Raw genomic sequence first — 18243 nt, 5'->3', positions numbered from 1 at the left:
ATAGTTATTTTCCTTTTCAGCCAGAGCTCCTGTTTCTAAGCCTGGGACCTCAGGGGGCCCTGGGTTTCTGTGCCCTGAACTGCCACAGTTGTGCAAGCACTCTTGGGTCTCCTGTTACCCGGGAGCCGGCAACAGACCAAAATAAAGAGGTGGGGTGGGGTAGCGGGGCGGGCTGAGCGAGCCTCTAGAGGGAGTCTGACCAGGTCAGCTGGGAATGCCTGTCAGCCATCCAGGGTGGCTTCTCCTTCGCTCTGCTCCTGCATGGGCCTGGAGGTGGGTGAGTGACTCATGCTGGTGCCCTCCCCACCCCTGCACCCAAATGCTCAGTCCTCCCCACAGCCGGGGCTCACCTAATCCCCACAGTGGGAGTCGGTGGGTATTCACGCCTGTGCCGAGGTCTAGGGTTGCACCGCGCTGACTTCACACTCAGCAGCATGTGCAGCTGAGGCCTCCGGGCAGTCGTCTCCTGCGAGGCGGGCAGCGAGGTCAGCTTGGCAGCTGCCGCCTCTCCAGCCTGGATCTGGCCACAGGCAGCGGTTCCCTAGGACCTGAGGAAAGGATGGCCGAACAAGAAGCTAGTGGGCTACAGGTCCTGCTGCACACGCTTCAGGTAGGAAAGGGTAGAGTGGGTGCAGAACCCAGCGGGCTGGGTCTTTGCCTGGGCTGGCCTGCCTGGGAGCTATGCACACAGTCCCCTCTGGCAGTCACTGGCCTGGTTTGCTAACAGCAAGAGAACAGGAGTCAGCTCTCACCTTGAAGCTGACCTAAGTGATGCTATGGAGTTCAAATATTAAACACGATGATGTTGATGATTGTTCTGCTTAAATTATTGATCCTGGTGGGATCAGAGGCTCTGGGTAAAAGATCCAAGTTTGCTAGAAATGGGAAAGGTGGAGAAAAAGCCTGTTTGGCAAATGAAAGAGACCTGTTGAAGCTCTTCCTGAATAAGGCTGAAGACTTGCTGAGAGCATGCAGAGCTGTCTGGGAGGACAGGGTGGGTGAGCAGAGGACCCTTCTGGGCATCTCCTGCTAAATGGCTATCTTACTGGGCTCCCAAATTGTAGTTACATCAGCATGGCCTGGGATGCCGACTATCAGTGCGTTTTCCCAGGCAGGATCTGACTAGAAGGTGTTTGAATCATGTAGGGAGGGCAGTAGCCTGGGAAACTGCCTTCTCCCTGGGGCATGCTATTCACTCCTAATTTTGAGAGTTCTTGTTCTAGAGCAGTGGTTTGCAAACTTGTCTGCACATTAGAATCACCTGGAGAGGGTCAAAAAATACTCATGCTTGGGACCCACCCCCAAAGATATGGATTTAACTGGTCTAGGGATCAATCTGAGCGTTAGAGTTTGAAAACTCCCTAGGGGTCTCCATGTAGATTTAAGGCCGAGAACCACTACTCTCTATGCTTGTAATTAGCTGGATTCGGAGGATGTCAGTGTTCAAAAAGGCCCAAGGGGTCTTCTACCCCAGGAGTTTAAGCCTGAAGTTCATGGAAGGGGTCACAAGATGATGGGCTTGGGGGGTCCATGACCCCATTCCCCCGTTTAGAATATAAACATTTTGTACGTATTTTCCTTTTTCCCTGTTGGGAAAAATGTTCTTAATTTTCCTCTGATTGTTTTTGTTTGTTTGTTTGTTTCGTTTTGTTGAGACGGCGTCTCACTCTGTCACCCAGGCTGGAGTGCAATGGTGTGATCTTGACTCACTACAACATTTGCCTCCCGGGTTCAAGCAATTCTCCTGCCTCTGCCTCCCAAGTAGCTGGGATTATAGGCTCCCGCCACCATGCCCGGCTAATTTTTTGTATTTTTAGCAGAGATGGGGTTTCGCCATGTTGGCCAGACTGGTCTCGAACTCCTGACCTCAGGTAATCCACCCACCTCGGCCTCCCAAAATGCTGGGATTACAGGTGTGAGCCACTGTACCTGGCCATTTTTCTCCGATTCTTAAGAAGATTTGTATTCCTGAAAGCTTAAGAACCAATAAATCCAACCTTCAGGTGTGCAGATAAGGAAACGGAATCTCAGAAGTGAAATAGGCTCCTTGATGTCATATGGCTACATAGTAGGAGAACTGGGACTTCAATATTCTGTTGACTTGGCGTCCTTTGATTCATTCTGTCTGATTCATGCAAGGCGAGAATGTATCTGGCCAGGGGTGTTGGAGGCGGGAGTGGACCTCAAAACAGGTTTGTGAAATAAATCCAAGGATTTATTTGTATCTGGCTAGATTGATTTGATTTAATAACCAGGTACAATAAGCTGACATTCTGAGAGCCCTTCTAATTTCTGAATAGTCACATGGAGATCTTGATTAACTGTGATTCAAACAACTGAAAATGTCTCATGGACAGAATTTTCCTTGCACTAGCTGTCTAGAAAGAGGGAAAATAATAAGTTGGTAATAGGGGTTCAGTAAAAATGTGTCCTGTAGTTGGCCTCAAAGTCACTTCAGGTTGAACTCAGTTGCCTGTATTCCCACCAGTGAGAATTGATAATTGATGTTTAGCATGATCACCCTGGGGCACTGCAAGATTCTCAATTATCAAAGAAAGATTTAATTATGTTCACTAGACTCTACTTAGTTCCCAATTAAGCAGAACATTATGATAACAGGAGCATGCTTCCTGTATACACCTCAGTTGATCAGAGTTTGCTTTAGAATTGACGTGGGTTCCTGGCCTGGCCTGCACCAAGTGCTTCCCTAAGCCCTGTTTGTCTCTACGGTAGAAGTCAGAACTCTGAAACGCTTTTTTAAAAAGAGAACCCAGAACATATATTCTGTGGAATAATCTTTCACGATGGATTTGATGTCCTGTCCCCATCCCTGCTCCCCATGGATTTAAACTAGGTGAGCCCACACTGTTTCTGAGAAAGGATTAGCTGAACCTGTCTCAGTTGGGGATCCCAAAGATCTTACCAATTCAAACCTGTCTGTCTCTCCTTGTGCACAAGGTGACAGACAGAAGGCTTTGAATGCTTCTCAAACCTTTGGGGAAACCAGTGAATAGGTATGAACCAAATGTGAGCTTAGGTCTCAGTTCCCATGTGTTTTAGGAATGCCCCAAAAGGTTGCCAAGGGAAGGAAGAAAGAGATCAGAGGGACAGAAAAGGCAAACACAGGCATAACAGAATATCCCTGTGCTATGTTTGTGGATGTCCCCCTACTTAAGCATATCACCATTTCTGACTCTTTAGGGGCATAAAATAAACCGGGCCACTAAGAAACATCAGTTTTCTGCGTGTTAACTTTTTCCTGCACACATGAGGAAGGGGTAAGTGGTTTTTCCTACCACAATTTAAAAACAGCTTCTTTATCTCTGTCCTGAAGGTCTGAGAATCAGATTTCTATCCAGACGTGTTCCAACTTCCTGGCCTTTACAGCCTGGGTGTGAGGCAGAAAATCAGACTGACTGATGTGGGTCTGGGTGAAGCAGGAGGCAGACAGCCCACAGCATAGGTGTGAGAGGCAGAAAGGACTGGATCCAGCCCCTTCTCTGGCACTTACTAGGCTGTTTATCCTTATGAAAGTCCCTCGACCTCTCTGAGCCTCCATTTATGTAATCTGTAAAAGAAGGGCCATAAAAATATGTTCCTCAGCATTTCTGTGAGGATTAAGAGAATACATTTGAAAAGCGCTTGTGAACTCTAAATGGCTGTTTGAATGACTGTGGTTTTATGATTTCCCTCGTTGAGTATGCAGTGGAGAGGCTGGGAACACTTGCCTACACTTTTCATCCACCTGCCTGGCTTTTTTCCTGGGTGGACTCTAATATACTTGGAAAAAAAAAAGAGGTGTCTCATTTGTCCTGTTCTCATCTCTCCATGTGGTTTGAGCTAATGGAGAAGATGGGGAACTGCCAGCATTGCAGGATGTGGGCTCCTTGACAGCTCTGATGCCGTGGGCTGTCACCCAGCAGTGTCCCACAAAATGCCAGTTAAGTACCTTTATTGAAACATGAAAAGTGTATAATTTTTCGGTCAGCTTTGGCACACTCTGCACTGTGATATGGGCATATTTTTGCCGTTTCCATTTGTACTTTATTTTATGTGATAGTTGCTCAGATCAAACCCTGGACTGCATCTTTGCCAAAATGTGCATAGTTAACTTCTTTTCTCAACTTGGGATCCAAGAACATCATCTATTATGGATTATGAATGAAGCTGCAGGATGTGGGGCTTCCTGTCTCGAGTAAGCCATGGCACTTAGATAATCTCGGCTGGGGTGACCAGTCCACTTTTCCCCCTTGGACTTGATCCTGCAGAGATTATTTCCAAGATAACAGGTGATTTTTAGCTTCTGGGCTGCAAATAGAGGAAGGGTAGAAAAATGATGACTGATATGTTTCATTCATAGCACTTGGGACTTTTGCTTTCAAAACGTGTGTTTGAAATTTTCCCTTGTAGAACTCTCCATAAAGGACATGGGAACATCCATCTATTGTATCCATAGGGCCAGGTGCAACAGAGCTTTTCCCTTGGACTTAAACAGAAGGATTTGGACAAGCAAGGGAAGAATTTTCCTTTAGATGGCAAACGCTGTGTAGATTTTCTAAGGTTCCCTAGGAAGTTTCAGGCTTTCTGGGTTTGTTGGAGATGCCTGCTTCAACCACAACTCAAATATAGAACCAAACGAAAACTGTCTTAATTTCAAGCATTAGTAGAAGCAAAGAATAAGGAAACCCTATGAGGATGAGGGCCGAATGGACAAGAGACAAAACTGGCAAGAAATTACATCTGTCAGTGCCTAAGGAATGCATCTGTCAGTGCCTAAGGAATGGCTTTGTGACAATCAACCTGGGTAGAGAAGGGATGATGACGGTGTATAGGCGTATGCTGAGCTTTAAGTGGGGAGAACCCTTTATTTGGTGTTTTGTTTTTCAAGACCTCATTACTTTCACAGCTTCTTACATTTCTTGGAATTAGAGATTGGAGAAAATGAACAATTATTAAGGGTCCACTTGTGCCAGGCTTTTACCTCCACTACCTAACTTTCCTCTCTCTGCCACCTGTGAGGAAGATGTGGTTGTTCTCCTGTCTTATAGATGAGGACACTGATGGTTAAGGAAAGGATAAGCTGCTCAGGGCTTAAGGACAGAAACTTAGTAAATCCTGAGATAAGAGATGTGAGGCAGGTTTTGTTCCCCTAAAGACTTTTCACTGGTTTGCGTTGCTTAAGCAACCTTTGGAATATTCACTTATTCTTTATTTTGAGGATATTAACTTCATCTGACTAAACCTGAAGGTTGGGGGAATATGAATTTTCTACAATAGAGGGAGGCTTATCTATAACTGATATCCTCTTCCACATCCTAATTTGGTGTGGGGGTAAGGAACTCCTGATGAAGGAAGGTAATATTTTGGATTTGGGTCAATTGGATGTTTTCAATATCCATCTATCCATCCATGTATTCATTCATCCACCCATTCATTTATCCATCCATCCATCCATCCATCCATCCATCCATCCATCCATCCATCCATTCATCCATCCATCCTTCCATCCATCCATCCCATTTACTTGTTCATCCACCCATCCATCTATCCATTCATCCACCTAGCCATAGCTTTCTATGTGCTGGAAGAGATGTGTAAAAATGAGAATTATAACACCTACTTATTGATTTTTTATAAGTTTAGAGAAAATTTATGAGAAGTGGTAAGCATATTGGTACATGCCCAATAAGTAGGAGCACTTATTGTAATGAAATACAGTCACTGCCCTCATGAAAATGCGGTATAGGAGCTAGGAGGAAGAAAGAAAATTATTCATAAAGCAAGTTTGCATGCGATGGATGCCATGGTAAAGGTAAACATCAAAAGAAAATTTTATGGAAGTTGGGGGAAGAAACCTCTCCTGATTAGAGATTCAGGGAAGGCCTTGGAAAATGGGTCTAATTTCAGTAGGGGGAGGTACATTTACCAGGATGAGGAGGGTGCCTAGTGATCTTCCCCCTGTTGCGGCGGGGGTGGGGATTTGTCATGGCATGGAGTTTGATTTAAAATGACAGTTCATGAAGTGGAAGAAATGAGATGGAGACGGAAGTTTGGCCAAATGCTGGAGGGTCTTGAGTGGCAAGCTTCAGGTCCAACCATGCCCTTGGTAATGGCTGCCTATCCCTGCATGTGAGTGGTGGAGTTGCAAGACATTCAACGAAGGTGATAATTGCAGAGCTCTTTGGACTAGGAACATTTGACATGAGTGCAGATGTAATGTGATCTGTCCTAATTCCCCATTCCTGACCAGGCTTTTGTCACTGGACTTCTTCCTATGCCTGTTCCCAACTCTTAGTCCCAACCTTCAGCCCCTCCTGTCACTTACCTCATCCTAGTATCTCAGCTCATCCTGAGCCTCTCTCTAACCCTAGGAGGAAGGGCTGGGATGAACTGAGGCTCGGGAATTGGGGCAGGAGAACTGTTCTACAACACTTGATTTTTGTTGTTGTCGTTGTTTTTAATTTGTTATTTTAGGGGCAGCATTCAGATGTCCTTGCATCAAAGAAGCTCTGACAGCATGGCTGAATTAACCAGAGTTGAGTCAAAAAGTCTCATCCCCACTCTCAAATTGAGAGCAGTTGGCATTTCCATCTTCTGAGCCCAGATTTTGGATCTGTCTCCCTGAAGACCCACCTCTGCAGGGCAGAGGGTGGACAGGGGGCCAGTGGGGCTTTGAGGTGTAATCGGAAATGCAGTGATACAATGAGGTGCATTGCTGGTGATATGCTGAGGCAAATGGCCAACAGAGACCCACAGCAGAAATCCATCACTTGGCAATATTTACTCCACAGTTTACTCAGTTTCTAGAACTGGAACTGATCTTATGAGAACCCAACACCGCCCCAGTTCCAGCCCTGGGAGATGGGGAAGAGAACTTGGTCTGGGTTATCAATTACTGTATCTGCAATTGTGGAACAGGCAGCTATGAATCAAACAGACTGGGCACCTCTTCATATTTCAGAAATGGGTGTATGGAAATGCATCCTCTTGGGTGTGAGTCCCATCTCCTTTTGCCAGGCTTGAAATAAAGAAAGTGGAGGGTTTGTGGGGTCTGTGCTTTTTCACTGAGCAAATACTGCATGGTTCCTTCAAAGCCATAGGTCTGCAAATCAGGTTCTTGTTAGAGAGAAACATGATATGAGACAAGGGAGCAGTCAAGGTCAAGAGCTAGGAATAAAAGAATGAATATAAAAGAGGGCAAGAAAGAAAACAGAATGGCAAAGAGTATGTGCTCAGTATGTCTCCCTTCCTCTCTCCCTCCCTCTTTTCCTTCTTTTTTCTCTCCTTTCTGTTTTTTTGGGTAACTTTTTACAAACTGAATACATCTATGTAACCAGCACCCAGATGAAGTAGTAGTACACTCTCAGCATCCCAGAAAGGCCCCCTCACTCCCACTTCTATGGAGTAACATACAGTAACATGGAGGAATCACAAAAGTTAAGCAAATAAGTTGCTTAAATTTGTGCAAATAACTTAAGTTGCTTAACTTTGTGCGTTCCTCCATGTTGCCGTAAATTGTTGTAGATGGTTCGTTCTGATTGCCCAATAGCATGCCATTGTGTGAATATCTTTATCCATTCTGGAATTGGTGATATTTGGAGTAGTTTTCAATTTGGGGCTATAATGAAATAGTGTTGCTTTGCACATTCCAGTACATGTCTTTGTGAACAAATATATGCATGTCTGTTGAGTATATATCTAGGGGTGAAGTTGTGGGATGCTAGGGTGCACATATGTTCAGCTTTATAGATAACAACAAATGGTTTTCAAAAATGGCAGCTCCAAAACAAACATCTATTAGCCACATAGATACCATTAACTAGTGAAAGCACCGGATGTTATGCCAAAACTTGCTTAACACATATTTGTTAGTTGAAAGTGATTTGAGATGCTCTGCATTGAGGGACTACTCACAGCATTTATGTCTTGTGTGTTCAGTTCCCCCTTCTTGGTCCTTTTCATAATAGCTAAAATAATAACTAACATTTATGAAACAGCTTCCTCAAGTCAGAAGCTATGTAAAGTTTTTCACATGTGTCATCTCATTTAATGGGCTTTTTTTTTTTGACAGAGTCTCGCTCTTTCACCCAAGCTGGAGTGCAGTGGCATGATCTCGGCTCACTGCAATCTCTGCCTCCCAGGTTCAAGCGATTCTCTTGCCTCAGACTCCTGAGTAGCTGGGATTATAGGCGCGCACCACCATGCCTAGCTAATTTTTGTATATTTAGTAGAGGCAGGGTTTTACCATGTTGGCCAGAGCTGGTCTTGAACTCCTGACCTCAAGTGATCTGCCCTCCTCAGCCTCCCAAAGTGCTGGGATTACAGGCGTGAGCCACTGCACCCTGCCCTCATTTAATCTTTGCAACAATCCTAAGGCAGTTAATATTATCCTCATTTTAAAGCTTTAAAATGGAAGATTGGAGAGGTTAGTGAATTTTCCGTGATCACAGAGTGAGCAAGTGGTATAGCTGGGATTTGAGCAGAGGAAATCTCATACCAGCAGAAGTGCCCTCACCAGGTGCATTAACTCTCTAAGGAAAAGGAGGGGCATTTAGAAGATTGTCAATAGATTTCCCCAGGTGTAAGTGTCTGCTGGGGAAAGATGGAGACCCTCACCTAGCACAGTCAGCAAGGATAGTAGCTGTCTCCACAGGCTGGAAGGACTGGCCAAAAGGGTGCAGAACAGGTGCCCAGAGCAGGGATCAGCATTCTTTCTGCAAAGGGCCAAATGGCAAGTTTTCAGGCTTTGTAGGCCACACAGGGGACCCCTGTTGCAACTACTCAACCCTGCCACTGCAGCTGTAGACAATATGCAAATGAATGGGTATGTCTGTGTTCCAGTGGAACTTTATTTGGAAAACAGGCAGTGGGTTAGATTTGGCCCACCGGCCATAGTTTGTTGCCCCTGGCCTGAAGGTCTTTGAATCACAAGTCTGGTGTAAGGGTGGGAGATGGAGTGGAAAGGTAGTGATGGAGCACGAGGGGGTAATTGCTGTGGCAAACTGCCAAGTAGGAACTTACCTGTCTGTGGTGGATGTTCTCAACTCCCAGGCTGCCCTTCCTGTAAAAGCAACAGATCAAACCATGCCTCTGGGTGCAAGTCTTGGAGAACCTGAAATATGCAGTTCAGAGTCCTGAGTCTCTGGCTGCTGCCACAGCTTTTCTGGCTAGCGGTGGAGAATGTGCTTGTATCCATTAGCCCACTGGGGGTGGGCTTTCAGCTTATTTCAGCAGCATTTGTGTATAATGGGGGACTATTATGCAAGATAATGGTCTGCATTCAACAGTGCTAGAATCCCAAGATAAAACCAGAACTTCTCAAACTGGGTTCTGAAGAACACTAGTGTTCCCTGGGATGCCAGTGGGTGTTCCACTCAAAAAGGGTTGTGGAAACAGATGGATTTGAAATGTCAGGATAAATAAATTTACTATATTTCTTTACTAAAGAATCTTCATTAAAAAAAAAATCTTTAAAGACACTCATGTCTTTCAATTCTCTGTTTAAATACCCTTTACTCAGAGAGGATTTCTCTTACAGCCCAAGTAGCTACCGGGTCAATGTATGCCCCACCTCTCTCATTTACCTGTCTGTATATTCTCTAATATTTGTTTTTGTGCTCCTTTTCTTCTTCCATCATGGTTGGAAGCTTATCTGTCTTGCTTACTCTTTTTCCATACTACCTAAAGCACTGTCTGGTACATGGTAGGTGCTCAATAAATGTTTGTTGATTGACTAATAAAATGTGCATAGTATATTAATAAGTTTGAGACATAATATATGGCATTTCTAAACCATCTTGGAAATAAGATAAAAAATTTTTTGGCAAAACTCACTAGTATTTCATAGGACATTAGGGATCCATGGAACACATTTGGCAAATAATGGTTTTAGACCAATGCCATGTTGTGTCTCTGCTGGTTTGTGATTGTTGACTTTCTCTTGGTTTGGAAACTGGTTTCAGCATGTTATAACTGTTCTGATGTGAGTGGATTTGAAGTTAGTTCTATGGGAAACCTGGGGTCATTCCTCTAGTTGGTGAATACAACCAGCTAATGACCCTGCAACCAGTCTGCAGGCCTTGTGTTGACATGAATTCTGGTCCTTACTTGATTGGTATAAAATAATATAAGCAATAGATGTGGAGGTTTAGAGAAGAGTTCTTTCTAGAGGCTCAAGAGAGCCATTCTGATTCTGATCAGGAGGCCATATGGCGGTAAGGATAGCTTTAGCTTCAGGTTTCACGTTAAAGGCAGGGTCAGATTTCACAGTCACAGCATCTGATGAAGCTTTTCCTAGGAGATTTGGAGAAAAGCAGCTTTTCAAATGAATGGTCAGCAATGAATTCTCCCCTCACCCTTCCCCTGACCAATTCCTCCCAAACAATGCATGTTAACATTTCTAATCTCCAGATCCCACCAATCGGTGCTAGCTCAATGCCCTACAGTTTTGACCCAGAGCATCTATATCCCAGCCCTCTAAAGACAGAATTAAGCCAACCAGTCCTGAGGATAATGCAGATACCTTTAACTTTTCATATTTAGATTAAGAGGACACTATAAGCAAATCCCACTTTCTCTTTGACTTTAATTGCACCAAACTAATATGTTCTAAAGGAAAAATAATGCCCCAAATGACAACTAAATTTTTGCACTGCAGAAGAGGTTGAGATGATAATATTTGAAGAAAAATTGGCATTAAAATTCAAGAAGTATTTTTGCCAAGAACCCCTCACATTTGTTGAGCACTTACTATGTACCAGGAAATAGCCTAAGTATTTTTCCTGTCTTCTCTTATGTAACCTCACAATAATCCTATGAGGAATATATGGCTACTTTCCCCATTTTATAGATAAAGAACACCAGGCATTTGCTTTAGTTCTTGCAGTCTTTAAGTAGCAGTCGCAATTTAAACACTGGCAGTCTGACTCCAGATTCCATTCCATTCCATTCACAAGTCTACAGCATCCCTTTTGTTTTTACCTGTCCTTTCTCCACTAAACATATTTTTCTGTACAGGTAATACCTGTTCACTATTTGTAAAAAATTTAATTAATATGTAGATATAAATTATAGGGAGGAAAAATCCCCCTATTAGATTCTACTTCCTAAGACAACTTGGTAAGCACTTGCTAAGTATTCTTTTAGATGTTTATATACATATAGCAATGAGATGTTTCTATCATTATATACCTATATCTTTATCATTTTTACACAATGTTATTCAATTTGCTTTTCCTACATACCAATGTACATGAACATTTTTCATGCCAACACATATAGCCAGCTTAATCTTGTGTGATAGTTATATAGTTTTTTACTTCATGGTTGTACCATAATTTAAATAAACAGAAGTATGTTTTCTTCTAGCATTTCACTTGGGCTTTACTTTGTTTATGCTCTTTATCTTTTGATATTATATATGTTACTTTTTAACAGTGAAATTTACCAAACTTTTCTTTAATGGATTATTTTTACTGCAAAGCTTTTCCCCCATGATCTAACTCTTATACTTAATGATGTTTGAGTTTCACACCATATCGTTTCCTTTTTCTTGTATCTTGTGGCTTTCATAGAGCTTCTCCGCTATACTACTATTCACTTGCTTGTGCCAAGAGTTAACACATTTATAGCTTTAAAATTTCTTTTACTGGAAGGCCTCATTTCTGTGCCACCCAATAGAGCTCTGCATGATAACATTTGAAAGTTTGAAATCTGATATACATATTTATTTAAATTAACATACATAGGTTTCTTGGCTGGGCTTTAGGAAGGCCAAAGTTGATTTTGGGTACTGCCACTGACTTTCTGGTTGTCTTGAATCTATGGGTCAGTATCTTCTCTGTCTTGACATCAGTGCTAGGAGATTTGCCTAGCAATATAATCTGTTTCTTTGGCATATTATTATTTTCTTGTTACTGTTCATATGTTTATTAAATGCCTCCCTGTGCCAGGGAGTGGAAATTAGCGGGTGGAAAGTTTTTCAGAATTTTATCAGCAGACACTTTCCTACTGAAATTCTTTCAAATGCTAATGTCTGATGTCAGGAAGAAAGAGATCCAGAATGCTGTGGTCACTCTTGACCCCCTTTGCTCTACGACCTTGAGAACACAGTAGCATCATTACTCCAAGTCTCTTGGGGAAGATGAGAACACTCAGCAGCTGTAACATGTTTAGCTATGCCTATGCATTTCTGTCTGCCTATGCAGCTATGCCTAGGCCTATGCAGTTATCAATTTATACACTACAAGGCAGTGAGTCATAAGCTTTTAGTTTTTTTTTTTTTTTTTTAAATCCCACAGATTCACTTTGAAAGCTAAAGACACTTTCTCCGGATAGATATACGTAAAAACTTGTGAACAATTCAGGGCAATAAGCCACTTGATCAGGTTTAAGTTTTTCCAGGTATACACTACTTGGGCTTTGTCTTAGTGAATGAAGCTCTTAAAGGTCAGAATAATACAGCAACTTCCAGTAAAATAAATCTCACAATTTTTTTTCCAATTATATATCTCTCATGCATCTGTACTGGACACAATATTCTTCCTATGTCCATATCCCAACTTGGTCTTGAACATCTTTCATCCTTGATTTATACTTGTGAAAGTCATAAGTACCTTTGATGGATCAACTAAAATGTTACTTTTCAAAAAAAGCCTTTTCTGACAATCTAAGTAGATGGTATATTTCCCTTCTCCAAAGTTGCACCCAAGCATTTGTTCTCTCTTGAATCGTCTATGATTTACTTGGTTATAAAAATAGTTGTCCTTCATCTATTCAACAAACCCTTATTAGGCATTGAGAACCTCAAAATAAATTCAACATGGTTCTTGCCCTCCCAGAGATGAAGAATCAGATATACATTTGAGAGTCTCCAGAAAATTAAAAACTCTTCCCCTAGATAAGCATACGTATGCACTTAAACCAAACATTTGAATCTCAGAAGATTTGTCTGCAACTAGATTGAGAACCTATGCCATGTGATTGAGTAAATATATGAACAAATAATTATAAAGCATTGTTATAAATGAAGCAGTAGCAATGTTCACAGTGTATTTTTTAAAGAGTGGGGGATCTCAGTTGATCTCTAACCTTCCATGAACCTCTACTCTTGAGTAATGCTAGGTTAGATATTTCAGACCAACCATTGAACTTTAGATAATTAAAAAACGTGGATAAAATATAAAATTTTTATTCTAAAAATCAATGTTCTAATGATATAATGAGCTTGTAATGGATTGAAGTCAAGAGAGGTGAGAAACTCAGAGAAAAGAGCAAAACTCTGGTATTTTTGCCTTGATCTTAGTCCATTTTGTGCTGCAGTAACAGATTACCAAAAACTAGACAATGTAAAATGACCAGAAATTTATTGGCTCATAGTTCTAGAGCCTGGGAATTCCAAGATCGAGGGGCTGGCATCTGACCAGGACCTTCCTGCTGCATCATGACGTGATAGAAGGCATCACATGATGGAAAGCCAAAGAGAGGGAGAGTGAGAGCAAGAGAGGGTCAAATTCCTCCTTTTCTAAGAAACCCACTCCCGAGATAATAAACCTACTCCCCCAATAATGGCATGAATTCCTTCATGAGAGAAGAAACCTCATTGCCTAATTATCTCTTATAGGTTCTACCCCTTAATACAATTGCATTGGGGATTAGGTTTCTAACACATGGTTTTTGGGGAACACATTCAAATAATAGCAGCTTTGGAAGCATTTACTGTTTTGGAAGGTGTGGCTGGAAAGGTTGAATTGTATATTCAGTGACCTTGCTCATCTAGGATAACAAGAACAATATAGAGCTTTCCAAGAATGGAGACCCTAGTGATCCACTCCCTGCTTTAGGGCTGAGACCTGAAGGACTGCTCTCTAGAAGTTAAAGTGAACCACACACAAGCTAGTCTTCACATAGTGCCATTCTTCAACTCTCTGGGTGGCCCAGAAAATTTGAAGACTTGAAAAGGTGGCCTCAGATGCCTAAAAATCCTACGTATCTGCTAGTTGCAAATTAGAAACATCATTGGTGGAAGAAAATGTCATATGAGGCCCTGTATTAATTCTACAAGTAATTTAAAAACCAGGCATTAGAGAGAAATAAGCTAATATGGGTAAATACCAGAAGAAATAACACATGATAGAATTAGATCCACCAGTACCCCAGAAACTGAAAATACTGCACATAGAATGTAAGAGAACTTTGGTTACTGTGGTCAAAGAGACAGAAGCCAAGTTTGAAATTTTTGACAGTGAACTATAATCTACAAGAAGTGATACAGTAGATTCGAAGAGGAACTATTAATCAGTAGAAGTCCTTGAACTAAAAAATAAAAGAACCAAAACGAACAGCTCAATAGATAGGTTTAACTGCAGATTAGACTTGGCCAAAGAAAGAATTGGAAATCAGGTCATAAGAGACTATACAGAAGGAAGCAGAGAAAGTCAAAATAATTGAACATGCTGAAGGGCAGGTAAGATACACAGAGTGAGAAGGTTGGACATACATTTAATTGGAGTTCTGGAAGGAGAGCAGAGAATGAGGCAGCAACAATATTTGAAGAGACAAGAGAGAGCCCTTCAATATACTGATAATATTCTATGATAATAGCAACAGCATCTTACTGAAGTCTATATTCCCTGAAATATAGCCTTTATTAAGTGTCTGTTGACTTCGTTAGGTAAGGAAACATTCCTATTACGTTCTAATCTAGTTTTATATCTTTGAAATTATATCAAAAGTTCTTTCAAAATGGTATACTCTTTAAAATAATCTTAGGCAATGTGAGCTAATCTCTGATGTGGATATGTGTTCAAATATTTGAATCTCTATATTTGCAGTTGTTACTTCAAAAGTTAGAGCTAAATCTATAATTGACACTATAAAGTTTAAGCTCTCATTTATAATCTTCTGATTAATTTTTGACCAAAACTCTCCCTAAACTCATATATGTTATCTATGATAATACTCTATTTGATTTCTTACAATGTAAATTTTATAGCAGCCTTTGGCATTGAGTTAAATATTCTAACCTGGTCACAGGTAATTAAAACATTAATATTTACTTGCTTTTGCCTTGTCCTCTTTAATGACATGGTATTTTGATAACTTTCTATTTTAATTTCAAATAGAGAAGAAAAATGATGTTTTATAGCTTCCCTGGGAAGCAGATTCTGAGACAAAGATTTTCATGCAGGAAGTTTACTGGGGGAGTGCCTGGATCCACATGTGGGATCATGAAGGAAGTAGGATTGGGCAGAGGGGAGATTGAACTGCAATATAGTCATAACAAAGGCTCCAGATGATTCCACACCGAGCTCTGGAACTTAGATGGTCCTTCAGCAATTGTCTCATCCTACAGCAAGGGGTTGAGGCTGTAGACCTTCTCCCCTGCATCATTGACCAGTCATCGGATGAAGGCTGCTTCCAGATATGGGACATGGCTACTATGATCTGTTTGTATCAATATAGCACTTCTGATATCAAATGTGTGAGGTGGTTCCCACGCCAACAACCAACTCTTCAACTTTCTGGATGCCACTTGGGTATCCTACCTTTAACTTCAATTCTGATACTGACTACCTGGAGTTACCGTCAGATCTCACAAGTTAAGGGCTTAATCCCATGAGACTGCTTCTACTTCAGATGCCAATCACCTGAAACTTCCGACCAATTGGCTTCATAGCCAGGGAGTTCCCACAGCTCCCTCTTCAGGTTTGATCATTTGCTACAACAGCTCCCAGAACTCAGGAAAGCACTTTATTTACATTTACCAGTTTACGATAAAAGATAAAAATGAATAGCCAGATGGAGAGGTACGTAGAGGAGGTCTGGAAAGGTCCTGAGTGCAGGAACATTAGTCCCAGCAAGTTAGGGTGCACCACCCTACTAGCAGGTGGATGTATTCAACAACCTGGAAGCACTCTGAACCCCATCATTTAAGGTTTTTATGCAGGCTCCATTGAATAGGCCTGATTGATTGACTCATTGGCCTCTGGCAGTTACTTTGATCTCCAGCCCCTCTCCTTTCCCTGGAGGTTGGCAGGTGAGGCTGAAAGTTCTAACCCTCCAACTATGTCTTAGTCTTTCTGGCAACCAGAGTCCATCCTGAATCTGTCTAGGGTCCTCCAGTCACCAGCCATCTCATTAGCATACAAAAAGACACTCTTAGCACTCTGGAAATTCCAAGGGTCTTAGAAGCTCTGTGTCAGGGACCAGGGACTAAGACCAAATATAACAAAAGATACTCCTATCATTCAGGAAATTAGAAGGATTTTTCTGTGCCAGGAACTGGGGATGAAGACCAAATATATATTGTTTACCATATCATAATGTCACATGACCTTGGATACTGTTTTTTCTATCTTACAGCAATTCCCAGAAGATACTGCTGAGAGATGTTGGTCACTAATACTCTCTGTGGTTGGGGGGATAATTGCCTCAGTTCTGAAGGGGAGACCTTGGAGGAACATGCCCAGCATTTACTACATATGATTACTGATAAGACTGAGCATCATGAGACATGGGCTCAAATCTTGGCTTTGCTATTAATTGGCTTTGTGACCTTAGGCAAGCCATGTAACCTTTTAGGAAACAATTTCCTCATCTGTAAAATAAGTGGTAGCGATGAGATCAGTTTTTCCTAAACTTTAATCTTTTGCGTACTACTTTTATAATTTTTTTCATATTTTTGGTTCAACTAAACTATTGTTTACTTAACATTATTATTTCCAGTAAATTTATACGTTAAAATTTTTTTGTTTCTTTTTCTAGAACTGCATGTCAAAAATGTAATCATTGTAACTTAACATTACTTAAGGTGAAACTTTTATATAGCCATAGTATAGCAGTAGCACTTAGCACATACAGGAAGTAGCCAAAAAGTAAATGTAATATAAACACATAATGTTATTTAAATCCAGCTAGATACTGTTGCCTGTGCAGTCTCTGAGCCTCAGGTTGGCTTTCTGTTTTCTAAAAAGATTAGCAAATATTGGAGAGGTATTGGAAATAGACTAATAACTGAGACTTGGGCAGACATTTCCCAAAAGAAGAATAAACACTTTACGGAGAATAAACATTTTTCTTTATGTGATACAGTGATATTTAATGCTGTGTCTCCTGTGGCATCTAAATCTAGATCATATACTCTCAGTAGGAGGTTTTTGACCTTTCAAAAAAATCCTGGATTAGGCAGTCTTTTGGGTAAAATTATATTGTTCCATGATTCACTACTTGTGTGAGAAGAGTATTGGGGAAAAGATAGGAATTATAATTTTTTCAGGTCGTGCTTCTATTAAATTAAATACCATCCAGAAGCTTGAGGAATTAAGTTTATTGGCTGAGGTTCCTAATATTATGAGCATGCCATATTTGAAATGTAGCCAAGATGAATAGTAAAGAGAATTCAATGCTTCAATTCTTTCAATATCCCTGGAAGAAGGAGCTTTTCATAGAAAATAGATACTCCTTCCTTGAGTAACCTAGTATAGTCCTACCCTATGTCCCAGTTTCCCCTCCTCTGAAGTGGCTGATCTGAAGTCAAATGCTGTAAGATCCCCTCTTTGTGAAATCACCAGTTTCTTAATCAGATGTCTTTTTTCATGCTGACCAGGCATTAGCCCACTTATCTTGGGACATTTAGGCATTAATAGGAGGGACCTAGAACACTGTCCTTCTTGTGATCGTCCTGGAAGATATCAGACCCTGTACGGAGATGCTCAAACCTGCAGACTCACTTCTAGAATTCTATGACCTCTGCATATGTAGGTCACCGTCAGGAGCAGAGCTTCGAGTCTTCTCTAGGACTTCAGCTGTATTCTAAATGTTATTGGGATTGCTATTCCTGATTCTTTTTGATGTTTATTTTTAGAATTGATACATCATATTTTTACATATTTATGGGATACATGTGATATTTTGTTACATATGTAGAATGTGGAATGATCAAGTCAGAGTATTTGGACTATCCATCACTGAGTATTTGTTGTTTCTGTATGTTGGGAACATTTCAGGTTCTCTCTTCTAGCTCTATTTAAATATACAATATATTGTTGTTAACTATAGTCACCCCACTCTCCTATTGAACACTAGAATTTATTTTTCTAACTGTATGCTTGTACATATTAATCAACCTCTCTTTACCCTTCCTCCACATTGACTGCTACACACACACCCTTCCCAGCCTCTGATAATCAACAAGCTAATCTCTAGTTCCATGAGATCCACTTTTTTTTTTTACATTTTTTTTTT

General features: G+C 41.1%; 1 protein-coding gene across 1 annotated transcript in view; it reads left to right on the top strand.

Annotated features, from left to right (window-relative positions):
• The first annotated feature begins 457 nt into the window (after window positions 1-457).
• AGBL1 (AGBL carboxypeptidase 1) overlaps window positions 458-18243 on the top strand; it is an 825749-nt gene continuing 807963 nt past the window's right edge. The window contains exon 1 of the mRNA XM_058427563.1: window positions 458-610. Within this exon, the coding sequence (XP_058283546.1) occupies window positions 560-610 (51 nt within the window). The 5' untranslated portion in view covers window positions 458-559. The remainder of the gene's footprint in view (window positions 611-18243) is intronic.

Source organism: Hylobates moloch, unplaced genomic scaffold (genome assembly GCF_009828535.3).
Source record: "Hylobates moloch isolate HMO894 unplaced genomic scaffold, HMol_V3 SCAFFOLD_14, whole genome shotgun sequence".
Taxonomy (NCBI): domain Eukaryota; kingdom Metazoa; phylum Chordata; class Mammalia; order Primates; family Hylobatidae; genus Hylobates; species Hylobates moloch.
Note: the sequence above shows the minus strand (reverse complement) of the source record. Positions and strands in the feature narration are given on the sequence as shown.